This window comes from Arvicanthis niloticus, chromosome 10 (genome assembly GCF_011762505.2).
Source record: "Arvicanthis niloticus isolate mArvNil1 chromosome 10, mArvNil1.pat.X, whole genome shotgun sequence".
NCBI classification, from domain to species: domain Eukaryota; kingdom Metazoa; phylum Chordata; class Mammalia; order Rodentia; family Muridae; genus Arvicanthis; species Arvicanthis niloticus.
Genome location: NC_047667.1, coordinates 58577055 through 58603292, shown reverse-complemented (window position 1 = coordinate 58603292; position 26238 = coordinate 58577055). Strand labels below are relative to the sequence as shown.

The following is a 26238-nucleotide window of genomic DNA, read 5'->3' as shown; positions in this document are numbered from 1 at the left end:
TGATTACACTTATTCTAAGGTTAACAATCTTGTTTGTTTTTGAGACTATAGTGAATAGGGCTGTTTCCCTAATTTTACTCAGCATGTCTGTATAAAGAAAAGATATTTTTTAGTAGTAATGTTGTATCTTGCTCCCTTTGCTTGGTACTTATCAGCTCGAAGAGTTTTCTGGTAGAGTCTTAGAAGATTCTTATGTGCAGAGGCACATGCACAGCACAGAAGAGGGAACCCCACCGACCAACAAGGCTAAGGAACACTTGCCAGTGTGAAAAGTGACAAGGGTGTAGAAATGACTGAAACTAATCTCCACATAGTCTAGAGACTCTGGTTCTACATTTTCCTTCTTTAACCTTTTCTAGTACTCAACTATTTTCCTTATGGAAATCATTTTTTCATATTTAAAATGAATCCTCTGAATACTATCCAAATTTTGTATCATACTTATTAGGGGGTGCTGTTTCAAGTGCACATAAAGAAAACCTAATCGCTTTAACACTATCACTTGAGCACCTGTAACAGTTTAGATGCACAGTAAAGAAAAATATAGAGATGCCTGTTTATCATCGTGTTTTGCTTCATAGTTAGCATTTCTGAAATAAGGACAACATATAGCTTAGGTACGTACTGCACTGTACATCTGAAATTGCTAAACCTAAATAGAAAGTGTTCTGTCCTCCACATCCTCCAAAGACAGATGTGATAGGTTGATTGTAATAATCATTTTACATGTAAGTCATATATCGCATTTCACACTATGTGTCTTTAATACAGATCGTCTCTCCCTATTACACTCAATAAACTTAGCATGAAAGAAGAATATCTAGTCATAGGAAATGCCAACCCTCTCCAAATGAATATAAGCTCATCAAAATCCCAATATAGATTTGGCTTTTAAAACTTATTAAATTCTAAAGCTCAATTGGGAGAGAAATGTATAAGACCATTCCTGTCACACTTTTGAGAGATGTATAACTTGGCAGAGTCAATCTATGGCATTAACATGGACAACAATCAATAAATACATCAATGAAACAGAAGAGTTCAAAATAAAAGCAAGCAGCAACCGTGGCTGCCTACACAAGACCTACATAAGATCAAGCTAGTCAGCATTCCAGCATGAGTGAGAAAGGCACACAGGGCCTCAGCCCAGAGAGAGCTACAGGCAGCTGAGCTGTGGCTGCTGAGGGAGGAAGAAATTTCCTTCAGAACACAGCTCTTGTAGGTTTCCCATGATCCAGTGGGTGGCCTTAACCCATGTGCATAGGGGCAGCTCTAACTGGACTCAGTGGGTTATAAAGGAAAAAAATAGGACATGAAGTTGGAGGAGGAACATGGAGAGATCTGGGAGAAGTTCAAAGGTTGGAAGGTGGGTGTGATTAAAATATATTGAATACAAGTATGATGTTCTCAAAGGACAAAAAAAATATAAAAATCCCATTAATACAGCTAAAAACAAATGACAATCTAATATTAATAAATAAATAAATAAAAGCACAGAACTTTTGTAAAACAGCCCTATGCAACAGTTATATATAAAAATCAAATAAAAAAATCAATCAGACATGTGTGTAAGAGTTGAAACTATGAAGCTACTAGAAAACATAGGAGAAACACTTTAGAACATGGCTTTAAGTAAAGATATTAGGGGGTCAAAATATAACAACAAAAGTAAAAACCAATCCAAGGGGTAACAGCCAGGAAAAGATAGAATGATGGTGACCTAGGATCATACAGAACTCAAGCAAATCAATAGCAAAATAGTAACTATGATCCAATTAAAAATGGGCAAATGGCACAGACACTGGGCAAACGGCACGGACACAATGCCCAGGAAGTGCATGCAGAAGTGCTCAACAGCAGTAACTGCTGAATCAAAAGCACTGTCAGAGGGGTTATTACGAACGAGCAGCAGCAGGAATGGAAGACCGGCAAAGATGTGGAGAAATGCCTGTGGTGCGGACATACCTGAAGTCACTGCAAGTCAGCTACCAGAGAATATAGCACAGAACTCTTTACAACTCTAGAAAGAGAACTGATAGAACTCTATATTCCCATGACTGGATACAGAACAAAGGAAATCAGCAGGTTGAAGAGATACACTCCTGTGTTGATTGTCGTCCTGGTCAAAACAGCCAAGATAGCCGGGCAGTGGTGGCACACGCCTTTAATCCCAGCACTTGGGAGGCAGAGGCAGGTGGATTTCTGAGTTTGAGACCAGCATGGTCTACAGAGTGAGTTCCAGGACAGCCAGAGATACACAGAGAAACCCTGTCTTAAAAAAACGAAAACAAACAAACAAACAAACAAAAAATCCCCAAAAAAACAAAAAACCCAGCCAAGATAGAGAATTAAGCCTGGAGATCTATTGATGGATCAGTGAAGAAAATGTAGTATACATGTGCACAGTGGAATACTATTTGACCGTTAAAAATGAGCTCTCATTTGCAGCAGTACAGATGAAAGAGAAGAGACATAATGTTAAATGAGTCAAGTCAGATCCAGACATACAAATACCATGCATTTTTCACTCACATTTGGAAGGTGGAAAGTTTAAGTTGCCATAGTGATTTGTGTCTATAAACTCAGCACGTGGGAGGCTGAGACAGGTCTTGGTGAATTTAAAGGCAACCTGGGCTACATAGCGAGCTCTAGGCCAGTCTGGGCCAAATATCCAGTCCCTGTCTAAAAACAAATAGATGACAATGACATTTATTTCATAAAAACAGAGAGGCTGGAAGAGTGGTTGGCAGAGGCTGGTAGAGGTGTGAGAACAGAGGGCAGGGGGTGAGAGAGGGCTAGCACGGGTGTGACAGTGGTGATGGGTTATGGGGAGAGACAGGAGGTGTGAATGGACGGAAGGGGTGGCTGGTGCTCTACAGCATGATACAAAGATGGCAGGTGATGATACTAGCTGTGTATTTCAAAGTTGCTAGCAGAGATATGTAAACTGTCCCCAACAGGAAGAAACTGTGACTCCCTTGAGGTGATGGGCATACTGATCATCCTAGTCTGATTATGACACATTGATACATGTACTGAATACCATGCTGTAACGTATTCATATGTTTCACTATGTACCAGTAAAACATTAAAATATATCTTAAACTTTAAAATTATAAGGGGCTAGGATTGTTGCTCAGTTGGTAGAACAGTTGTCTAAGCATGTTAATTAAGGCCTGAGTTCAACTTCAAAAAACAGCAAACAAACAAACAAACAAACGAAAGAAAGAAATCCAATGAAAACTTAATTCCCAGAACTCTCATAGAGATGGGAGGAGAGACCAACTCCAGAGTTGTCTTCTGACCTACACACACGTGTGTTCATGCACACAAAAGTAATAACAGTTTCTAACAAGTATGTGTATTCATAGGTGCTTTGTTTACCATCGCCAGAGTGAATCTGAAAACCAACTTTAAAAATGATTTGGCAACTGTGACTAGGATGAGTAAGACTGTTTGGAGCATTAGTCACACAGTGAAAATATGAAAAATAACCTTAATATCCATTGATGGGAAATCTGGTAAGGTCTTTGAGTACTGGACAGTAAGAAAGTGTCATAGAGCTTTATAGAGGTTTGGAAAGACACCATCATGGCTAAGTAGGCCAAAGAAGGGTGCAGATATGCATTATATAAAAATCGGGTAACATCATTTAAAAAAAGAATTCCCAGGCGGCTTCTGAGTATGTGTTGAATGGCTGCTGAGGCCCAAGAGTCTGGGTGGATTCTCACTAATGCAGCACTTTCCACGTGGCTTTTGCAACGAAGGCAGTGTTCTATCTACATCTGCACTTCTCAATAGCCAGGGGCTCCATCTGGAGACTAACCACTTTCCAGTATGACTCAGGATCTGAACTGCTTGATTCTTTATGACTTAGGTTAAATTAACTGCATGTGGCTAGAAGCTACCACATGGTATAGCAGGGTCCTGAAGCTTTATCACCTGCAAGGTGGGGCATGAATAGCTAGCTTTCACAGCAGGTTTTGAAGGGCTTATGAAGTGGGGTACATTACATCTATTTTCTTAAGCTGACAAGATTCTCTCTTCTGGGGAATTTATATGTGAGGTGTACAGAGGGAAATGATCTGTGCTGTAAAGGCACTTCTGGTTTCCTTTTTTGCTAAAGAAATGTAGGGATGGCAGGCACCTAGGAGTTTTAATATTGTCTCTCTGACAATGCCATACTGTTTTGGTTACTGTGGCCTTGTAGTATGTTTTGAAATCCTGAAGTACTGAGTCTTTTTGCTCTGTTTCAAAACTTTGTTTTAGCCATTTGGAGTCAGTCAGTTTTTCAGGTCTATCTCTCTGTCAGACTTTCTGGTTCTGTTCTGTGACCTCTGCAGTTATCACATCCCCCAGGCTGGCCTCCAACTCACAAGTCTAGTGAGTCAAGCTTGGGCCTGCCTGGCCTACAGAATGAGTTCAAGTCCCACCTGGACAATTTAACAAGCTAATGTCTCGTTTTTTGTTTTGTTTTGTTTTAATGTAAAGAGAACTTGCAGTGTGATTCAGTGGCAGAGCTCATGCTCAGCAGGCTTGCCCGCCCCACCTCCACTACACCTTCACGCTGTGCTTAATTCACAGGTGGTCAACACAGTATTAACCAAACGAACGAAGAAGCTAAAGAATATTCAAATGTCCATTTCCTTTTGATAAGAACTTCTCTGTAACTTCTTCCTCTTTTAAGGACATTTGGTAACTGCCGAAATTTCTACTAATGGCCTGCTTCTTTCTACAGCAGGGTCTTATAAAATAATATTTACAGTGTATAAGAAGCTGATATTCAATATGCTTTATTATATTCCATGATGCAAAGTAAACCCACTAAAGGTTACAGTGAAAAGTCACCTTGCCATTAGTTCTGGTGGCTCCGGCAGTTAACCGATGCTTCCTTCTCTTTTCTAAAAGAGTGCCAACAGGAAACAACTATTAGCTAAACTAAGAGCCACACTGCAGTACTCAGATCATGCTCAAATATTCGGATGCATACTCTCCGCATGCATTTATTATCTGTTGTTCTTTTGCCTACATACTTGGTGTACATGTTTATTTACTGTTTTCCCAGCTCAAGCATAAGCTTCAGACACTAGACTAGAAAGCAGCCTCACTGGAAACTGTGTCACTGGGTAATGGGGCTCACACTTACTCCAGAGGACAACACAGTAGTAAAGCCAGATCTCATGTCTGAAATAGGTATCTGTTTTCTAAAACTACTGTGAACAGTTACTGTTAACTGCAAACACTGGTGTCTTAGTTATGGTTTCTATTGCTGCAATGAAGCACTATGACCAAAGGCAAGCTGTGAAGCAAAGGGTTTATTTGGCTTACACTTCCATATCATAGTCCATCTCTGAAGGAAGTCAGAACAAGAACTCAAACATGGCAGGAACTTGGAGTCAGGAGTTGATACAGAGGCCATGAAAGGTGCTGCTTACTGGCTTGCTCAGCCTGCTTTCTTAAAGAACCCAGGACCATCAGCCCAGAGATGGCAACACCCACAATGGGCTGGGTCTCCTACATTGATCACTAAGAAAATGTCTTACAGCTGGATCTTGTGAGAGTATTTTCTTGATTGAGGCGCCTTCCTCTCTGATGATTCTAGCTTGTGTCAAGCTGACATAAAACCAGCCAGTACACCTGGGAAACCAGAGCATTCAAGACCTTTCATTCATTATTTACTATATTTTTATTTTGAGTATGTTTTGTCTGCTTGTTACGTATGCATACCACTTGTGTGCCTAGTGTCCCCAATGGGAAGGGGGTGTTGGATCCCCTGGAACTGGAGTTACAGGTGGTTGTGAGCCACCACATGGATGCTGGGAATCACACCTGAGTTGTCTGAAAGAGCAGTAAGTGCTCTTAACCCTTAGCCATCTCTCTATGCCAGAGTTCAATTTATTTTAAAGCTACAAACTATAGTCTTATAATTAATGATGCAAAATAACAAAAAGCCATTTGAGTTATAGTCTGTAGGTTTTGGGTGTCCAGGTAGCAGTTGTTTTCTGTAGCTGGTATACACATTGAAAGTACTAGTAAAGTATTGTTAAGTCAAGTGATAAGCCTCCATAATTCACAACTAACTAGATCTTTTGTTTTACATATCCTTTTGACATGAATTATGTTAGCAAATTAATACTGTATCTGATAGAAAATTTAAAATGCTTGAGTTTTATTGGGAATTCTGCTTCCCGGTTAAATAACCACTTAAAACAGCAAAGAAAAGCAAAGCTACTGGGCATCAGTAGTCTATCGGGTCCTACTTACCGGCTCTGCTAAGTTCACTTTGCTTTCAGCTGGTACTGAGAATTGAACTCAGGACCTTGCTGCAGATGTGCGCTGCCACTGGAACACAACTGTAGCTCCTAGCTTCACTTTTACTTTAAACAATTTTCACTGTAATAAAAGTTTAAGTCCAAGTTTCCGTGATGCAAAACTGGGCGCTTTGTAAAGATGGCTCCATGGCCAGAGACATTCTGAGAAAGCCAAGTACGCTAGCTGTAGAACAAGTTATGTTGTCAACTTTTATCTGTAAACTAAAGCTGCATTTAACACAAGCCAAACAATAATTTTTGAAAGGGGTTTGCTGGTTATTTTCCAAATGAGTGGATTTCAGCCATAATAATGTCAATATGTATAAACCAAGGAATTCAATATAAAAGTGTAATAGCCTATAGACAGAGTCCAAGTTCACTTAGATGCAAGGTGATTGCATTCCCAGCTGGCTAGACTAACACTGGCCCTACTCTTCACTGTATGTCCTTACACAGGTCCTGTATGGTCTTGGTCATAGACAAGTTGACTTTATGTCCTTAATCTATATAGTTCTGATTTTTACCATCTAGCCCTGTACCAAGAAAACTACTATAATTCACATTTGGCTTTTAAGTTAAATTAAAACTGTAGTTTCTCAGTTGCATGGCCATTATTTAAGGCCTCAAAAGTCATATTAAGTATCTCTCGAGGCACCACACAGATAGCACAGAGATAGTGACAAAACACAATGCTATGTTTGAGAAGAAGAAGCTGGAGCAGGGGGTTAGCGGGTGATCAGAAAAGGCTGCTGTGAGGAGCGGACATTTAAGCTGACACTCAAAGATGTGACCAGCACGCAGAAATGTGCAAAGAACATTCCAGGCACAATCAACAGCAAGGGCAAAGGCCTCAGGCACAAATAGACGTAGTTGGACCTGCACTCCAGCCTTCAAGAGGCTGGACAAGAGAACAGGTTTGAGGACAGCTTGGGCTCAGTCCCAGGCTACCCTGTGCTTGAGTGTGACTCCATCTCAAAACCAATGGGCAGGGAGGCAGCAAAGGAAGGGTCTTAGAAGCCACACAGGAATTTTAGATTTTAAAAACATTTATTGTGTGTGTGTGTGTGTGTGTGTACATTCACCAACACATATCTGTGCCATGGCATATGTGTAGGGGTGAGGAGAGCTTGGAGGAATCAGTACCTTCCTTCCACCATGCAGGATCTTTCCATCAAACCCTGGTAGTCAGGCTTAGAAGGAAGCACTTTTATCTGTTGAACCTTCTCACTGGCCCAGTATTGATTTGTAAATTAAAGTACAATTAAAAAAACACTATGGATTCTAAGGAGAATGTGAGACTACACACACACACACACACACACGCCCTGAAGCTTACCAGGACTAATGTTGAAAGCTAATTAGAAAAGCTAAGTGTGGTCCAGAAGAAGGCTCAGGCTGAGAGACAGTAGTGTGGCCTGTCCTGGGACGGTGGCAATAGTACAGAGATGCACTCCTCTTCTCTACATCCTGTTTCTCACCCACATCTGCTGTCCTTCACAACCTTCTTCACTATCCGCTTTCTAATTCCTCCAAGGCCCTACACCCATACTTCTGGCCACTGCGCCACTGAAACAGTGCTAGGGTCTCAGTCACTGTCATCTTCCCCAAACCACTGGGTGCTTTCATAGTCCTATCTACCCTCTGCCACATTCCCCAAACTGCTGACCACCCCTTACCAGGATCAGCTCCTCTCCTTCAGCTTCTGAAACATTTCCGTCACCTGGTGTTCCTTCCCGAGACTCTCTTCCATCTTCCCAAGAACCTTGACAAGACTCTCCAACTTCAGTCTCTCCCTAAGGTTCTATCTTCTGTAGCGAGTCCACAACACAATATTTAGCAATTCTATAGACTGAAACCACACTTCACACTTAATTAATTAACTAATTAATAGCCTGACTACAGATGGCATACCAAGTATTGGATGTCTCTCTACTGTGCAAACTTCATGTGCTCACTTGGACAAACCACAAGCATTTCAGATATGGCCTTCTTTCTCAACAAACATGCTTGCCAAGCCATCTAGCATGTTAGGGTACCCTCATTCGCGTGCAATATTACCAGTAAATCATAGGTCCTACTGGTCAGAAACTACCAAATTTAAGTGGCATGTAGCAGCAAATGACTGGTACAGACTATTCATTCCTAATTTGATATTTTCAAACATTGTTGTTCAGGCAGACCTTGAGTGTGAGGCCAAATTTTCCTAGTTAGTCCCCTGTGATAACTTCTAAATTTTGAAAGGGAGAGGATTTTTTAATTACTGGGTTTTATATCACCACTCTGCTATAGCACAGAAAACCAAAGCTAAGCTAGAGAGCGAAATGGATTTCATACTAACAATAAAGAAAGCACTGCAAGATACCCTCTCTCAAAAGAAGAAACAAAGAAGCATATAATAAATCCTCAGGTAATACGCAGCATCTAATAACCCAGCCTTGGGATTTACACTGCTGAAGAAGGGCTTGTTAACATTGTTTGATGGTAATAACAGGTGCTGTTTCTCACCTCAATAAACGCCAATTAACTTCTCTTGACCATGTGGCTGTAATTTTAGTTCCTACCCTGGATTCTCCTCATTTCCTAAGAGGTTACTTTTCATTATTTGGGAGTTTACTCACCATCTTAAAACCCCTTCACTTGCCAATCGGCCATTTATTCCATAAATCTGAATGCCAGGAAAGAGATGGAAGAGGGCAGGGATGCTAAGCAGAGTCAAGGCCACAGTCCCAGGGATGAAGTAGGATGGGAGCTGGGGACATGCACAGGGCGGACATTAGGCAGGGACCAGGCGGAGGATGCTATCCCTGAGCAGGTGGTGTACAGAAGGAGAAGACGTGAAGCTGGACTGGGAAGGAGGGGGTGGGGAGGGGTGGCAGACTGGCGACAGGACGCGAGACGCTGAAAGCTGATGTTGAGAGAGACGGGACGCCCAGGGGAGGCTTTCAGCCGCATCTCGGTCGCTGGGACACTTACTCGGGTCCCTCCTCAGGGCGCCGGGGGTCTCCTCCCTCAGCTGAGGGAATAGGAAGTCGCGCGCGGACTGCAGGTCCTGGAAGGAGCAGAACTGGACGATGGAGCAGGCCATGGCTACAGGGAGCCCGCCTCGCGGGGCTCGTGGTCTCTAGCCACGCCCGGCCCACTCTACCCTACAGCTGACAGCACCGAGCCCCTAAAGCTTTAGCTGTCCGGGGGGGCGGGGACGCCAGACCGGAAGCTGTCAGCACTCCTCGAGAGGGGAGGATGCTACGCATGCGCAGGCCGCCCCAAAGCTGCGCGTGCGCAGGCCGAGCGGGAGCCGGGGGAGAGGGCGCAGCTTAGGACACGTGACTCGCGGTCTCGTGGAGGAGAGTCAGACGTGGCGCCTGGCAGCACTTTTAAGTCCCCGCCTTGCGCGAGCTTGTCTCATCGTTTTGGCCTTCCTCCAAAGGTGATCTAGTTGGACTTTGCGGTGCCATTGAGTCACCCAACAATCTTGTTGGTGTGCTTCTACGGAGACGACCTGGATAGTTCACAGATAAGGCGGTTTAAGCTGAGTGGGCAGGTGCCCGTGAAAATATAGGTACCTGCCTTGAGAATTTCGTAATTTTTTTTTTAATATGGAAGGCCGTCCTCAGCATGCAATAAACACCTGTACCCCACCCCCACCCCCCCAAAAAATGTCTGCCGCGCCCATGCCTGTGATCATCCCTACCTCAGAAGTCTGAGGCAGGTGGATTTCTCCCTGTTGAAGCCACTACCCTTGGGCTGCAGTGTGAGACGGTGTCTCAAATAACTGCGCTCTGGAGAGCAGCTCCATAAGGGCTCATATTGAATAGTCTCATAAACTGCCACGGTACTGTGAAAGCCCGGTGTATTTATATGACCTGCGATGTATTGGATCGTGCGTTTTAATCATCCATTTGCTTTTTCATCCGTTTTCTCACCCAACTGCCCAATAAATATTTGTTAGTGTTTCCTGGGCCAGCCACACTATAGGCACAGAGCTTCAGGACAAAAAAGGACACGTTCCCACGGAACTAAAAAGCTAGTGACTAACACAGGCCAAGTGAAGCAATTATTTACTCAGCTAACTAAAATTGAAAAAATGCTAGGCGAGAAAGAAGAACGAAACAGCACGGCAGAACATAACCAGGAGGCTGGCCCAGTACTTTTCCTTTGGGTTTTGAGTAAGGAAAGCACTGTCCTTATAGACTCCTGGATGATTGGGGATCTACTTAACTCCTTATATACCTGGTCTCTAGAATGGAATCTGCCACCCAGTTGAGTCCTTGATACATATTTGCTGAAGTATATACACATAAATTAAAGACCAGTCTTTCACTTGAATTTGAAAGTACATTTCCATACCTTGCCTAATTAGACTGTCATAAATGTCTTCAAAGAGTCTTATTTCTTTGATTATTTGAGATAAGATCTAGCTATGTAGCCCAGGTTAGCCTCAAATCTTCAATTCCCCTCAATGCCCAAGCACTAGGATTTTATGTGTGTACTACACCACGGCTGACTTCAAAAGAATGTATTATCCTAATTTGGTAAATGAAAAAACTGCTCTGTCTCTGAAGAGGCTCTAGAAGCCCGTTTAACTTATTTTCTAAGGTGTATAAAAGCAAGAAGGTGGGCTGGAGAAGTTACTTAGTGGTTAAGAGCACTGGCTGCCTTTCCAGAGATCCTGAGTTAAATTCCCAGCAACCACATGGTGGCTCATGACCATCTGTAATGGGATCTGATGCCCTCTTCTGGTGTGTCTGAAGACAGCATACTCATATATAAAATAAAACTTTTTTTAAAAAAGCAAAACATATTTTTTTCAGTGTTTATACCAATGTCTGTAGACACTCATTTCCTAAAGGAAACTGAAGTGCAATACAGTTTTTATTTGGCAGAAAATATTACAGGAATAATTTTAAGACCAACAGATGGGGCATGGAGCACTGGCTTCTGTCAGGCCTGTTGAACACTTGGACCCAAATGATATCTGAATGCCCTGGTTCTTACTTTTAATTCCTGCTTCTAAACTGGAACAACTTTTACAAAATAAGATGATTTTGATATTACACTGGCTCACCTCTAAGATACGTGTTTGATTAGATTTACTGTAAGGTCATTTCAGGTATCAGGGACCTATAATTCTAGAATCACAAACTGTAGAAAAGACAGTTGCCGGATCAGGGACCATCTTTTAAAAGAACATGGGGCTGGAGGGATGGCTTAGCGATTCGGATGCAGAGGACTGGGCTTCTCCAGCACTCCTGTTGTGACTCTGCAATTCTGGTTCCAGGGAATCCCGCACCCTGTGCTAAGTAAGCTCTTTGGTGAACAGACAGGGATGTGTATACATACATACATGAAGATAAAACACCCATACACATAGGATAAAAATAAATACACCTTCCTTTTTGAAAACCTGCAATGCTTCCTCAGACTACCACTCAGACCATGTTCTGATATAATCCAGATCTGATAAGGTTTTCCCTAAAATCCAGCAACTGTGCCAAACTAAAATAAAATTTAAATTTAGGTCTGCAGTTTTATCGATGAATACAGAGAAGTTGGCACTTCATGGAAAAATACGATGCCATGGTTTGAAAAGCATTCAAGTTCCTTTCAGGTAAATGCATTTAGTGGAAGTGGCTGCGCTTGGCTGGTTCCGCTGGCTTTTGTTCTGTCCTGAGGCATTTGTGTATCTCTCTGTGGCACTCATTGAATCTCATTTCCGCGTTGGCTGAGCCTCAGATGTGAAGTTCTCTGACTTCCTTCCAAGCAGTGTTGAAAAGCTTCATTCATGACTGTTTTGAGGAACTTCAGATACCCTTCACAGGAATTACAACAGGCTCAGCACTGAGCTCTTCCCCGCTTGCAGTTCTGCTGCAGTGCTTTATGTGGAGTGGCGGGGGGTGGGGGGTGGGGGGTGGGGGTGGGTGGGGGGGTGGTCCTGTGTCAGAGAATGCCACTAAGTGCACAGTGTCAAGAAAGGGCACTGTGGGAAATGGGTAGACCTTAGATATTCCCACATTGACAAATTTGGGGTTGAGATGCAAACAGCAGCAACAACAAAGACTCACGTAACAGCAGGCTAGCGGCTGGGACTACCTTAACCATTCTGCAGTGTCTACCTCTGGGAGTTACAGCACCAGTGGTTGTAGTTAGTACAGGAATGGTTAACAGCAGGCCTTCACCAGTCCTTAATGGCAGCCCGAGGACAAAGGGTCCAAGCTGCAGGATTTGAAACAAAGTGAGTCACAAAGCCAGGAACTGGGAGTAGGGAGCCCTTGGGTCTGTGTCAGTTCTGTTGCCAGTCAGCTTTATGAACATACCACCTCTCTGGGCCCTCTTTTCTTCCCATCTCTCTTTAATTCTATGCCTGTGAGTATATTGCCTGCATGTGTGTGAGTTCATCACACACATGCAGCACTCACTGAGGTCAGAAGGTGTCAGAGCTCCTGGAACAGAGGTTACAGGTGATTGTTAGCTACCAGGTGGGTCCTGGGACCTGAACCTGTCCTCCACAAAAGTAGGAAGGTGCCCTTAATCACTGACCCATCTCTCTAGCCTCTGAGGGCTAATTTTATTGATCAATAAAATGGGGGTGGGGGCTGAGATCTCATGTCAGTCTCAGGAATATGCAGGTTTTAAGAAGACACCAGGAAGGGACCTGAAGCTGCTCTAGAGCTACCCCAGAGAGAAGCATAGGAAGAAAGGGGAGGACAGGAGAGGGCATGAGGAGGATGGGGGAGGGCATGAGGAGGACAGGAGGACATGAGGAGGATAGAAGGAGGACATGAGGACACAAGGAAGACATGGGGAGGACATAAGGAGGATGTGGGGAGGACAGGGGAGGACATAAGGAGGACACAGGGTGGGCACAAGGAGGACACGAAGACACAAGGATGGCTCAGGGAGGACCCAGGGAGGAGGACATTTGACTGTATTCTTTACTCTTCTGTTGCTGTGATAAAATACCATAATCACGTACATGTTGCTGAGGTACAGTCCATAATGGTAGGGGAGACAGAGTGAAAAGCTGAGAGATCACATCTCCGGCCACACATGTGAAGCAGAGAGTGAACTAGAAGTGGGGTGAGGCTATAAATCCCCAAAGCCCATCCTCAGTGACATACTTCTTCCAGCTAGGCTCCACCTCATAACTATTCCATAACTCTCCCTCCCCCACAGCACGACAGTAAGTATTCAAATACCGGAGACCATCAGGGACATTTTAATCCAAAATGCCAAAGGCAAAAGAGAGATGCAGAAGCCTTACCCTCCCCCACCCCTGGCTTTGCTGAGGGACAGCTCTGAGGACAGTGAACAGAAACAAGGATGTTTAACAACTACCTTTGATTCAGCTAACATCTGTGGATTCCTGGTTACCCTGTATGTGCTACGATGGTCACAGAGGGAAGAAAACCATGCTCTGCAGAGATTCCATCCCTGAAAACAGATGTACAGGGATAACCCTAACAGGAGCAGGTTGTGATGGGTGCCCTCCTGTGGTGGGCAAGCTTGGATGTCAGCACATCTAGGAAAAAGAACTTGCAATTGAGACATTGCCTCTGGTGGATTGGCCTGTGGGAGTGTCTGTGGGGTGTTTTCTTGGTTGCTGATTGTTGTTTAAGGGCCCAGTCCCCTGTGGGTGGGACCATGCCTAGGCAGGTGGGACTAAGCTGCGTAAGTAACTTAACTGGGCAAGCCAGAGGAAGCAGGCTGGGAAGCATTCTTTCTCCATGGTTTCTGATTCAGTTTTTGTCTCCACTCCAAGTTCCTGCCTTGGCTTCCTCTCCATGATGGATTATAATTTGTAAGATGAGATGAACCCTTTCCTCCCCAAGCTGTTTTTTGTCACAGCATTTATCACAATAGCAGAAAACAACCTGAAATTCTTGGGCACCTTGGATTAAGAAGAACTGAGGAGAGCTTACAAAGCTTATTTCGTAGAACAGTGGAGAAGAGGTGTTGGGGGAGGGGAAGAAGGGATGCTGGTTTAATTCTTGCCTATCTAGAACCGTAAAATACAAATACTACAATCTGTTTCTCTTCTGCATACAGAAGCAGCTCACCTCTGCCTGAAACACTAGATCCAGGGGGATCTGACGTCACCTTCTGGTATCCTCAAGCACCATCACACACACACGCACACACACGCACACACACGTACACACACACACACACACACACACACACACACACACACAAATAAAACAAAAGCTCTTTCTATTCCCAGCACAGCCATGGCTTGTGGTCCCAAGAAACAACTGAAGCGCTTAGCTGCTCCAAAACATTGGATGTTGGATAAATTGACTGGCGTGTTTGCTCCTCGTCCATCCACTGGTCCTCACAAGCTGAGGGAATGCCTGCCTCTGATCATTTTCCTAAGGAACAGACTTAAGTATGTCCTGACTGGAGATGAAGTAAAAAATATTTGTATGCAGCGATTCATTAAGATGAATGGGGAAGTCAGGACCGATATAACCTACCCTGCTGGGTTTATGAATGTCATCAGCATTGACAAGACCAGAGAGAACTTCCAGCTGATCTATGACACCAACGGTCGCTTCACTTTGCTGTTCATCGTATTACACCTGAGGAGGCCAACTACAAGTTGTGCAAAGTGAGAAAGACCTTTGTGGGCACCAAAGGAATCCCATATCTGGTGACCCATGATGCTCGTACTATTCAATACCCTGATCCCCTCATCGAGGTGAATGACACCATTCAGATTGATTTGGAGACAGGCAAAATAACTGACTTCATCAAGTTCGACACTGGGAATCTGTATGGTGATTGGGGTTGCTAACTTGGGAAGAATTGGTGTAGTCACCAACAGAGAGAGACATCCTGGCTCTTTTGATGTGGTTCTTGTGAAAGATGCTGATGACAACAGCTCTGTCACTTGGCTTTTCACCATTTTTGTGTTGGCAAGGGCAACAAGCCATGCATCCCTCTTCCCCGAGGAAAATGAATCCATCTCACCATTGCTGAAGAGAAAGACAGGAGGCTAGCGGCCAAACAGAGCAGTGGGTGAAATGGTCTCTAGACATGCTGGAGAAGTATTTGTCCTCTTAATGCTACAAGCCTTTCTAGGCAACGTGCTAGATTAAACAGCATGATGAAACTAATAAATAAATAAGTAAATAAATAAATAAATAAATAAATAAAACAAAATGTTTTAAAAAGGAAAACAAAACAAAAACAAAACAAAAACAAAACAAAACAAAACAGGAGTCTGGAAAGATGGTTCAGCAGATAAGAGCACCCACTGCTCTTGCAGAGGACCTGGGTTCAATTCCCAGTAGCCATTTGGTGGCTCTTGAGCATCTGTAACTCCAATTCCTGGAGTTCTGACGCTCTCTTCTGGCCTCCACAGCCAGTGCACACATGTGGTACACAGACATAGATGTGGGCAAAACATCTATACACATAAAATTAAAAAAAATACTTTTTAAAAGAAAGACAGGCATTAGCATGGCTGGCTGAGAGGTAGCGTTGTGTGAGACTGTTAGGCCCCATCTTTATTCCTTCAGTGTCTTTGGGGCTTCTCAAGCAATGGGAGTTGACACTTATGGAACAGATGACAAGCTACCCACCCCATTCACCCTTGCCCTTATTTTAAACCTTTCTCTTTAACAAGATAAACATTACATTACTGAGGTAGCTGTGATCCTACATTTGAAAACAAACCCATTTCCCATCTTCTGTTGATTGTGTGCAGCCATGTGACTAAGTGCTGGCCAACGAGATGGGAGCACAGAGTTGTTAAGCTGCTGGCCAGGGTGTCCCGGAAACTCACTTAGAAGAACAGATAGATTAGAAAAACTGGTCTCCACTTCACCTTTCCTGTTTCCTACCGAGTATTTGATACCTCTACAACTTCAGTATCCCTTCATGTGTTCATTAGCATATATTAATTATATAATAGTGTATTACATTAATGAATTTGTATATAATATGTTGGTCCCCATTACGCTCTCTTGTCTCCTTCCCACCTCAGCTGATCCCCTTCTTTTTCCCAAGTAATACCCCTTCCACTGTGTGTGTGTGTGTGTGTGTGTGTGTGTGTGTGTGTGTGGTGTGGTGTGTCTCAGTGAGTTGCTTACAGGAGCTGGGATGACAGATTAGCAATGAAGCACCTGGAACTAGATTGACTCATAATACAAGGAATTGAATCTGCTCTGTCTGGCAGGGCTGTTGTTTCATGCATGGATGACCACATCTGGATTTCTTACGGGTGACAGATAGATCTCCACATGTTTCAGCCTCTTCTATTTCCTGTTACGATGACAGAACCTAATCTTGATATGAATATGACCTAATTAAAGAGAAAATATTTCTGTAAGTCTTAGCTAAGCAAAGTATTTTTATTACACGGATTATTGTTTTTCTCTAGCATAATTCGGAAAAGGTTAGGTGAATTACTTGGATGTTTCTAACTGTTTAAGTAATTTTGGTTTTTATTGGAACATGAAAATAAGTCCAGATAGCCAAGTAAGTCAGCTAGTCCCCAAAAGCTAAGTGCTTTTTGGTTTAACCAAAAATAAGTTCCATAAAAGATCCTGTGAATTAAAAGCCCCAGCGTTTGGTGGCTGGATGGTAAGTTCTCACTAACAATTTTTACAATAAGAAATAAAGGGTAGGATAGGAGGAAGAAATTGTACTTGAACATGGGATTTCAGGTACGAAAATAACCATTGGGCTGTGGCTTGTGACTGAAGGCAGCTGAGCAGGACACGTGTACTTGCTTGTGCCACGTGCCACGTGTGTTTGTGCCACATTTTCACCATCGATGCCTCTGTTAAACGACATTAGGTTGCTTCCATTTCCTGGCTACAGTGAATGGGGCAGCGATGAACATGGCTGAGCAAGAATTGGTGAGGTAGGATGTCAAGTTGTGTGGGCACAGGCTAAGGAGTTGTATAGCTGGCTCACACTTTCCACAGAGGCTGCACCAGTTTGTGTTCCTGCAACATCGGATGGAAGTTCTTCTTTTTCTATGGCTTCATCAGCCTTTGTTGTTTGATTGTCTGTCTGTTTGTTTATTTGTTGTTATTTTAATTTACATCCTTAATTAATCACATCATTCTTGCCAGGGATGATGAACAATTTCTGAGGTATTTCTTAACTTTGTATTTCTTCTACTGAAAATTCGGTTTAGAGCCCTAACCCACTTACAACTGGGTTATTTTCTTCCTAAACCCTTTGGGCTGCTGCTGCTGCTGCTGCTGCTGCTGCTGCTGCCTCCCCCTCCCCCTCCCCCTCCCCCCCCCCCTCCCCCTCCCCCCCCCCCTCCCCCTCCCCCTCCCCCCCCCCTCCCCCTCCCTCTCCCCCTCCTCCTCCTCCTCCCTCTCCTCCTCCTCCTCCTCTTTCTCCTCTTCCTCCTCCTCCTCCTTCTCCTCCTCCTCTTCTTCCTCTTCTTCCTTTTCCCTCTTTTTCTTCATATATTCTGGATATTAATCCTCTGTTAGATGTATATCTGGGAATGTTCTCTTCCATCCTGTGAGTTTCTTCTCTTGATTCATTGTCTCCTTAGCTGTATAGAAACATTTTAGTTGTAGGAGGTCCCAGTTATCAGTTGTTGGCCTTAATTCCTTGGCAAGTGTAGTCCTGTTCAGGGAGGCCTTCTACACATATGTCCCACAGGTACTGCCCATGTTTCCGTCCTATACATATGTCCCACAGGTACTGCCCATGTTCCCTTTCTACACATATGTCCCACAGGTACTGCCCATGTTTTTTTTTAAGTGGTTTTAGTGTTTCAAGTTCCAGATTGAGGCCTTTATTCACTTGGACCTAATCTTTGTACAAGGTGATGGATGTGGCTCTAATTGCATTCTTCTGAGTTGTCAACATCCATTTCCCAGGCACCATTTGTTGAAGACGCCGTGTTTTGCTGGGCATGGTTTTGTCAGCTGTCAGAGGGCTATGATGATGAGGGCTCATGTTTGGGTCTTCCATTCTACTCCATTGGTCTACACGTCTGAGCTGCTCCCATAATGTTTTTATTACTGTAGCTCTCTAATAAATCTTGAAGTCAGAAATAGCAATCTCTTCAATATTATTCATTTTGCTCAAGATTGGGAATCTGGGGTATTTTCTGGGCACCCAGGCTAACATGCATATACCCACACACAGACACATATATGTAATTAAAATAAAATAGAACAAATCTTTAAAAGCAACTTTCTAAAAATGCCAAGCATAGTAGTGTACACCCTTAATTCCTGCATTCACCAGGCAGAGGCAAGTGGATCTCTGTGAGTTCTGGGCTAGCTTGCTCTACATAACAAGTTCCAAGCTAGCCAGGGCTAAAATACCAAGAGATCCTGTCAAAGAAAAAATCAAGGGTACCTATCATGGCAAAAAAAATTTGTCAGATTAAAAAAAATGAGAAAGCTGGATCTTGTCAGCTGATCTGAGCTAGTTTGTGGGACAGAATGGTACAGAAGACACATCATGACCTAAAGCTAGGGAGACAACAGCAACTTGTGTGAACAAGAAGCAGCAGCTATTTTAGAAGTGTGAATGTTATGAGTGGGAGTGGGCCCAGAACAGTGGCCTCAGCTCCTTTAGGGATTTAGGACTAATTAAGATTGCTCACTCTGCTTAAAGGTGAGAAATGTCTCCTTTTATATTTTCTCCATTTCCTTCATTAAAGTCACTATCCACATCTTGATTGCAGTCTGCCTGATGAGGGGACCAGGGTTTGCAGCCCAGAGCAGGTGGTATGCACTCCTCTGCCTTAGGAGTCTCTGATCTTCTCAGGATCTAGATTCATGTTAAATTTTGACGTCTGTCCTTACTGAGACTTTCATAGTTAAATTAATTCCAAAGCTGAGGACGTTGCCCTTGGTGTGTTCTTCCAAGTGTTCCCACCTCAGCCTTCTAATGTCTCCTTGCACTGACTGACATCCAGTGAGCAAGTGTTTTCACCCTCTTAGATTCAGTCTGTTCCCAACAATGGAGTCAGGAACAACGCCACTAAGGTGATGTGTCTTTGCATTTAACACTGTTGACTGTTGACTACGAGACTTCCTGGATCATTTTTCTATCTTTCTTGTGCTCAAATAAGAAAAAAAGGCCCATGGAAAATTTAAACCTCCAGGTTTCAGATCAGCACAAAACCGAAATTTTCTAAAGTTATTTCTGACCATCTGTTAGGTCCTTGTTTTCTCACTCAAAATATCACAAATATTTCAAAAACCAGCTGAAATATTTTTGAAATTTTTTGAATTTCAACATTCACCTTTTGAAAAGTCTGATTTCCTGAGCAAAATGAGTCATCCAGGATCTCTCTAACTTAAACATATAACAACTTGTCTTTTGGTTTGGCTGCATTTCTGTCTCCTCCACTAGATGGCGATGTTCTCAAGGGCAGGGAGGACTATCCGTTTGCCTCTATGAAATAAATTCATTCATTTTACACGTTTAAACAAACAAAACAAAACAAAAACCAAGACAAAGCAAAACCTGCTAGGCACTAGGATCTTATGACTAACCACACACAGACACATACATGTAATTAAAATAAAATAGAATAAATCTTTAAAAGCAACTTTCTAAAAATGACAAGCATAGTAGTGTACACCCTTGGGAATGATCACTCATTCCCAGCACACACACACACACACACACACACACACACACACACACACACACACAAATTTGGGTGTGGGAGGTGCAGTCAGTCAGACAGCCAGACAATACTCTTTCTTATCATAGTTGCTTATCAGGGCTGGGGCTGTAGCTCAGACGGCAGCGTGCTCTCCTAGAATGTATAAAACCCCAAGCTCATCCCCTGGAACCACATAAAAGCTTGCATGGTTAGAATACACCTGTCTCACCACTCTGGACTTGGAGTCAAGAAGATCAGAAGTTCAAGGCCATCCTTGACTACATATTGGATTTGAGATCAACGTAGAATATATTTTTCTTCCCCAAAGCAACCAACATCTTACAAATTTCAGGGAAGAGTTCATTGAAAATGATCCTAGGTGAGATAAATCAGTCAGTGAGTGTGGTTGCCGCCAAGCCCGATGACCTGAATTGAGTCCCCAGTACCCGAACGCTGGAAGGAGAGAGAGGAGAAAGGAAGAAAGAGAGAGGTTAGGGGGAGAAGGCCAAGAAACAAATCACACCCTTCAAAGTCACCTCACCCCACATCGCGCCCTACTTCCTACAGTTCACACTACCTCCAGACATCCCCATCGGCTGGGGACCAAGCTTTCATCACAGGAGACTTTGGGGACATCCCAGGTGCAAACTATAACTGGCTCCTTACGGTCAGGAAAATACATCACTATGTTGTTACTAGTCGCTGTGACTTATAGCTTAACTGTCCGCAACACAACAGTGTTCAGTGGCTGGTCTTCGGGAGGTGATCGTGTCCCCAGAGCTCCGATATCATAAATAGACTAATCCGTTGATGGTCTATTGGGGGTCGGGACACGTAGTCTCTTTGAAGCATGGCCTCAAGTAGGCTTTTGTCTCCAGTCCCTTTCTAGGCGCCATGAGGTGTACGCTATTACACCTGGTTTTATATATTTTCTTTCTACATCATATCCCCACCCCCACCCCCTGATTTTCAGGACAGCGTTTGTCTGTGTGTAGACCTGGCTGTCCGGGAACTTGCCACGGCCTGCCTCTCCCTCCCGAGTGCACCACCGTCCGGCTGCGTTTTCTTAATAGACACCAACGTCTTCAATGACTTTTACCTGCACCTGACATTTATTTTAATGTCAAGCTGATCCTGTTCTGAACAATGTTTAATTCCTGGTTGCCTCACTAAGCTTTATTCTCAGCACAAAATAGCCACGAATGACGTACCTACCTGATCTTTGAAAGGGAAAAGGTTAACTGTTGTGCTCAAAGAATCAGTGCGGAGGGATTCTGTATATTACAGCTGTTAGTGTTTAAAGTTACTTCCATGTGTGATAACACAGAATGAATATGGATTTTAGGTGCAGAAAGGAACCATCCACAGTTCGCTTTTTGAAATCTTGTGAAACCATGCTAGTAACTAGTTAAACCACACCCCAGCAGTGGTTCCACTGTTTAGCATTCTGCTTTGTCTCTTCTGCTCCTTCTCTCCTTCTTCATCTTTGCACACTAATTATGTACTTTATGTTTACCTGACATTATGCAATATGTAGGCTTAGCAGAGCTTAGCCATTCTAGTTAAGCCAAATTCTCTAGAATAAACTTTCCCCGTGGAGAAAAATATTTCCGTAAGTTATTATAACAAGCTCCATAAACCTGCAAAAATCTATTTTGAGATTTTTTTCAAAGAAATTAAATTTCAAAAGTGCTGAGATGTTAAGTAATGAATAAAATAAAGGGATTAATAATTCATTCATGTATTAATAAATATTTCAGTACTAAATGGAGCCCTGGTAAATGCACATTAATATCTTAGTAAGTGAAATTCTTTGAACGTTTTCTATATTTTAATTTAATGTATTTAGTATTGACCATGGATCTATAGATAAGGGGTTTAACAAAAGTCACTAATAAATATGAAAAGAATACTTTGAGAAGTTTTAATAAATGAACATATTCATAGTGTAAGACATTTAAAGGCAAAGATAGCTATCAATCACACCCTAAAGATAAGTGCTTTTTACTAATTAGGATTTTTCTTCCTTGAGATTTGCTAAGAAGCATTCATATGTTCATTAAGAGAATCAGTGCTGTTTCAATGAAGTTGTAGTTTTTCATTATATATCCCTAAAATGTCCTCAAATGTATGCTTTTAACTCATTTAAAATTTATTATATCGCTATTAGCCATAACTTTTGGGACTGTGTGTGTGCGTGTGTATTTGTGGTTTTGTATGTGTGCATGTGTCCCTTTTTATGTATTCATTTTTGTTTATTGGTGTTTTGAATTTTTAAAACAATTATTCACCTTGCGGATGTGTGTGCATGCCTGTGCCAGGGTTTGTGGGGAGGTCAAAGAACAGACACCCTGTGGGATTTGCATCTCTCCTACCACCACGTGGATCCAGAGATGGCTTGGTCTCAGGCATCTTTATCCTTTGGGCTATCTTGCTGGCTCTTTAGTTTTCTTGACAAAGGATCCACTGTGTAGCCCAGGCTCGCCTTGAACTCATGGATCTCCCGATCAAGCCTCTGGAGTGCTAGGGTAACAGGTGTGAACCAGCACCTAGCCACAGTACAGCTTGGCTTTACTGTGCAAAATAAAGAACAATTAGAAACTTAGAACAGAGGCCAGAGGTCACATCTTGCCCAGTTGTTGCACTATGACATTGCAAAGATGCTCACAGGCACCGAGCACCTGCAACCATCTGCTTTATAGGTTCCCTGTGGAAGACGGCCTCAGAAAACATCGAGTCATGTAGCTCCTTTGACATTTTTGTGCTAATAATGCTGTCCTTTCCTCATGCCGTAGATGTCAATGTCACTCAGGCCAGTTGTGAGGACCAGAAACACCTCGTAACATGGCTAAATGTCTCTCCACAGCACAAGGTCACCTCCCAAAGGCCACCAACTCTATAATCATGTTTTCTTTCTCTCTCTCTCTCTCTTTCTTTCTTTTGAGACAGGGTTTCTCTGTATAGCCTTGGCTGTCCTGGAATTCACTCTGTAAACCAGGCTGGCCTCCAACTCAGAAATCCACCTGCCTCTGCCTCCCAAGTGCTGGGATTAAAGGCGTGCGCCACCACCGCCCGGCCATAATCATGTTTTCTAGAAGGATTTTGAACTTAAGAGACCTAAGGTAGGAAAGTCCCAAAAGTCCATCATTAATTAATTAATTAATTAATTCACTTACTAAGTCATCCATTCATTGTCTTATTCATTCATTCCATTATGAAGCATCAGTTTCAGCTCATTCACTCATTCACCACACCTTCAAAATACTCTCTGGGCTGGGCGTGCTTGTGAGCGCCTAATCCCAGCACTTGGGAGGCAGAGGTAGGCAGATTTCTGTGATCTATAGCTTGAGCTACACAGTGAGTTTCAAGAGAGCCAGGGCTACTTGGAGAGATGCAATCTCAATATATATATATATATATATATATATATATATATATATATATGCTTTAGGATCTCGTGGACTCATTCACCCATACACAAGTATTCACATACACCCACACAGACACGTCCTCACATAGATCCACACAGACACACACACACAGACACACACACACACGTTCACATTTACCCCCACCACCACCACACACACATAAGTAAATAAAAACAAATTTGTCCTGCTTTTTTTATTAATATTATTTTATGGTTTATTTGGTTTTGTCAACTTAACAGAAGCTAGCTATCTGGAAAAAGGAGTCACAGTTGAGGAAAAGCCTCCATCCAGAGGCAAGTCTGTCATGCATTTTCCTCATTAAGGATTGATGTGACTGGGACTCGCTCAGCCTGTGGTTGTGAAGCCAGTAAGCAGCATGCCTGCGTGGTCTCAGCCCTGAGTTCCTGCCCTGACTTCTCTCAGTGAGGAGCAGATATCATAAAATGAAATAAACCCTTTCCTCCTCAAAGTGCCTCTTGTCATGGTGTCTTATCACAACAATAGAAGCCCTAAGACAATATTCAAAAAAAAATTGTGCAGTGAAGTTTGCATAGTGATAAGACAGCATTTGTAACTTTTGATATGGCCCCGAACATAGTTGCATTCTGTACTGTGTATTTATGCAAAGCAGTGTTATCAGCACTGTTGATTATAAAACCAAATCCAGACAGCGCTGAAGAAGGTTGAAGCTGTGGGCTGGGGAGGGAGTCTAGTTGATAAAGAGCTTACTGTGTGAACAGAAGGACCCGAGTTCAATACTCAGAACCCACGTTAGAAAGTTGGATACAATAACATGGATTTATAATCTCAGTGCCAGGGAGGCAGAGGCAGGCAGATGCCCAGGGCTCCTGGGCCAGTCAGTCTTCCTACTTGATGAGTTCCAGGCTAGTGAGAGACCCTATGTGGTGGTTGAAATGAGAAATGTTCCTCTTCGGCTCAGGCATTTGAATACTTGGTCCCCGGTTGCTGGTGCTGTTTGGGAAGGATGTACGGTAATGTAGCCTTGCTGGAGGTAGTGTGCCATCAGGGAAGGGCTTTGAGAGTCCACAGCCTTGTTCTCCTTCCAGTGAAGTCGAAAATAAACACATTCACCTCATTAGTGTGCAAGTTGGCTTTAATCTTTAATAAATGATAAAGCTGCATGTCTACCAAGGAGTTGTTTCAAAGCAAAGTTTTAAGTGTATTTTTTTTTAAAAATTCCACACATAAGTACTGCACTTATATTATTTCTTCCCTCCATCTCCAACTTCTCCTCTACCCACCCCACTCCCTCAGCTTTGTGCTTGAGGATATATACGATCTCTAAGCTTCTTGCTCCTGCTGCCATGCCCGCCATTGCCGCCATGTCTTTCTGATAAAATGGTCTTTCTTTCTTTCTCTCTTTCTTTCTCTTTCTTTCTTTCTTTCTTTCTTTCTTTCTTTCTTTCTTTCTTTCTTAAGTTGCTTTTGGTCATGATGTGTTACCACCATAACAGAAAAGCCACTACTATATTCTATATCACAAAAACGGTGGCCAGCATCTAAGGATAGACACCAAAGATTGTCTTCTGGTCCACGTGCATGTGCACACATACATGTACATCTGCACACACACATACACAAAACATTGAATGTAGGTGCTCTGAGGTTTTCAGTAGCAAATATCCAGCCAAGATTTCATTCTTTATGTGAAAATAAATAAACACGGTCATCTCACTGGTATGCAAATTTGGCTTAGTCTTTAATAGATGGTAAAACTACGTGCCTACCAAAGAGTTATTTCTAAGTAAATTTTTTAACTTATGTTTTGAGAGTTTTGTACGTGAGTACTGTTCTTACGTTACTTCTGCCCTGCCTTGCCAACTCCTTCTGTATCTACTCACCCTCCCTCTCAAGTTTATGGCTTCTTTGTTTTATAATTATTGTTAGACACACACACACATGCATGCACACATGTATAACTCTCTAGAGGTTCATGCCTGGAGAAAACTGATGGTCTTCTTCAACACCCACTGACTCGATTACTTGTAGAACTTAATCTGGCGGTAGGGCCAGATATTTTCCCAATTTCATTGGAAAGCTGACTGGTGGTGTCTTTACGTCTTATTTAGGCGACCATACTGTCAAGATTTGTGGGTGCAACATCCCTGCCATGTCTAGAAGATACTATTTTACAACAGACATTTTGGTCTTTTGTCTTTACAGTAGTTCTATGCCGTCATTCACACTGTTTCCTGAGCCATAGGCATTGGGGCTGCATTGTTCAAGTACTGATTGGGGCTGAGCATCTCAGTCACATATTCTCCCCATTTTGACCAGTTGGGTAACTCTGCGGTGGCTCTAAATGAATTTCCTTATGAGGTATATGCCTATTTTATATACTGTATACTAGGATTATGCATACAGTATTTTAGACAAAAGGGGGTTGCAAGAGTAAAAGTTTAATAAGCTCTGGTCTGGACACAGGCTGCCTTACTCCAAAGAGCACGCACTACCAAATGCATACTGAAAAAGGCTCAACTCCCTAAGGTGTGGTGGCTATTAAGGCTTACTTGTCTATTATATCCTGCTCATGCCCATTGACATCATAACTATGCTTGATTTGCAACCACAGTCTTCTGGGAATACAGCCATGATGGACTCTAAGCTTCCTTTGGCTTCTATAGGTCACCGTGAGGACAATAATGTCTTATTGCTCCTCTGCGTCCCCAGATCATGGCCCGTGTAAATGTAAAAGGCATTTACATGATGTCTCTTAAAACTTAAAATATTTATCACAATTTGCTTGTCCTTTGCTCTGTTTCTGACCTAAGTAATCCAGGATTGAGCTGGTTCCTCCTGGTGTTGGGATAACTCAGCTGTCAGTGTCTTCCATTGTGAAACATTCCCTGCTGGAGGGAGGAGGGAGGCA

The 26238-nt window shown here is 42.9% G+C and overlaps 1 protein-coding gene and 1 pseudogene across 2 annotated transcripts in view; one reads left to right on the top strand and one right to left on the bottom strand.

The window, feature by feature from the left end:
- Positions 1-9525, bottom strand: part of Rab3gap2 (RAB3 GTPase activating non-catalytic protein subunit 2) — a 78518-nt gene extending 68993 nt beyond the window's left edge. For both annotated transcript variants that reach the window (XM_034513106.2, XM_034513107.2), the window contains exon 1: positions 9285-9525. In XM_034513106.2, the coding sequence (XP_034368997.1) occupies positions 9285-9396 (112 nt within the window). In that variant the 5' untranslated portion in view covers positions 9397-9525. The remainder of the gene's footprint in view (positions 1-9284) is intronic.
- Positions 9526-14536: 5011 nt separating this feature from the next.
- Positions 14537-15339, top strand: LOC117716169 (small ribosomal subunit protein eS4, X isoform-like; annotated as a pseudogene).
- The last annotated feature ends 10899 nt before the right edge of the window (positions 15340-26238 follow it).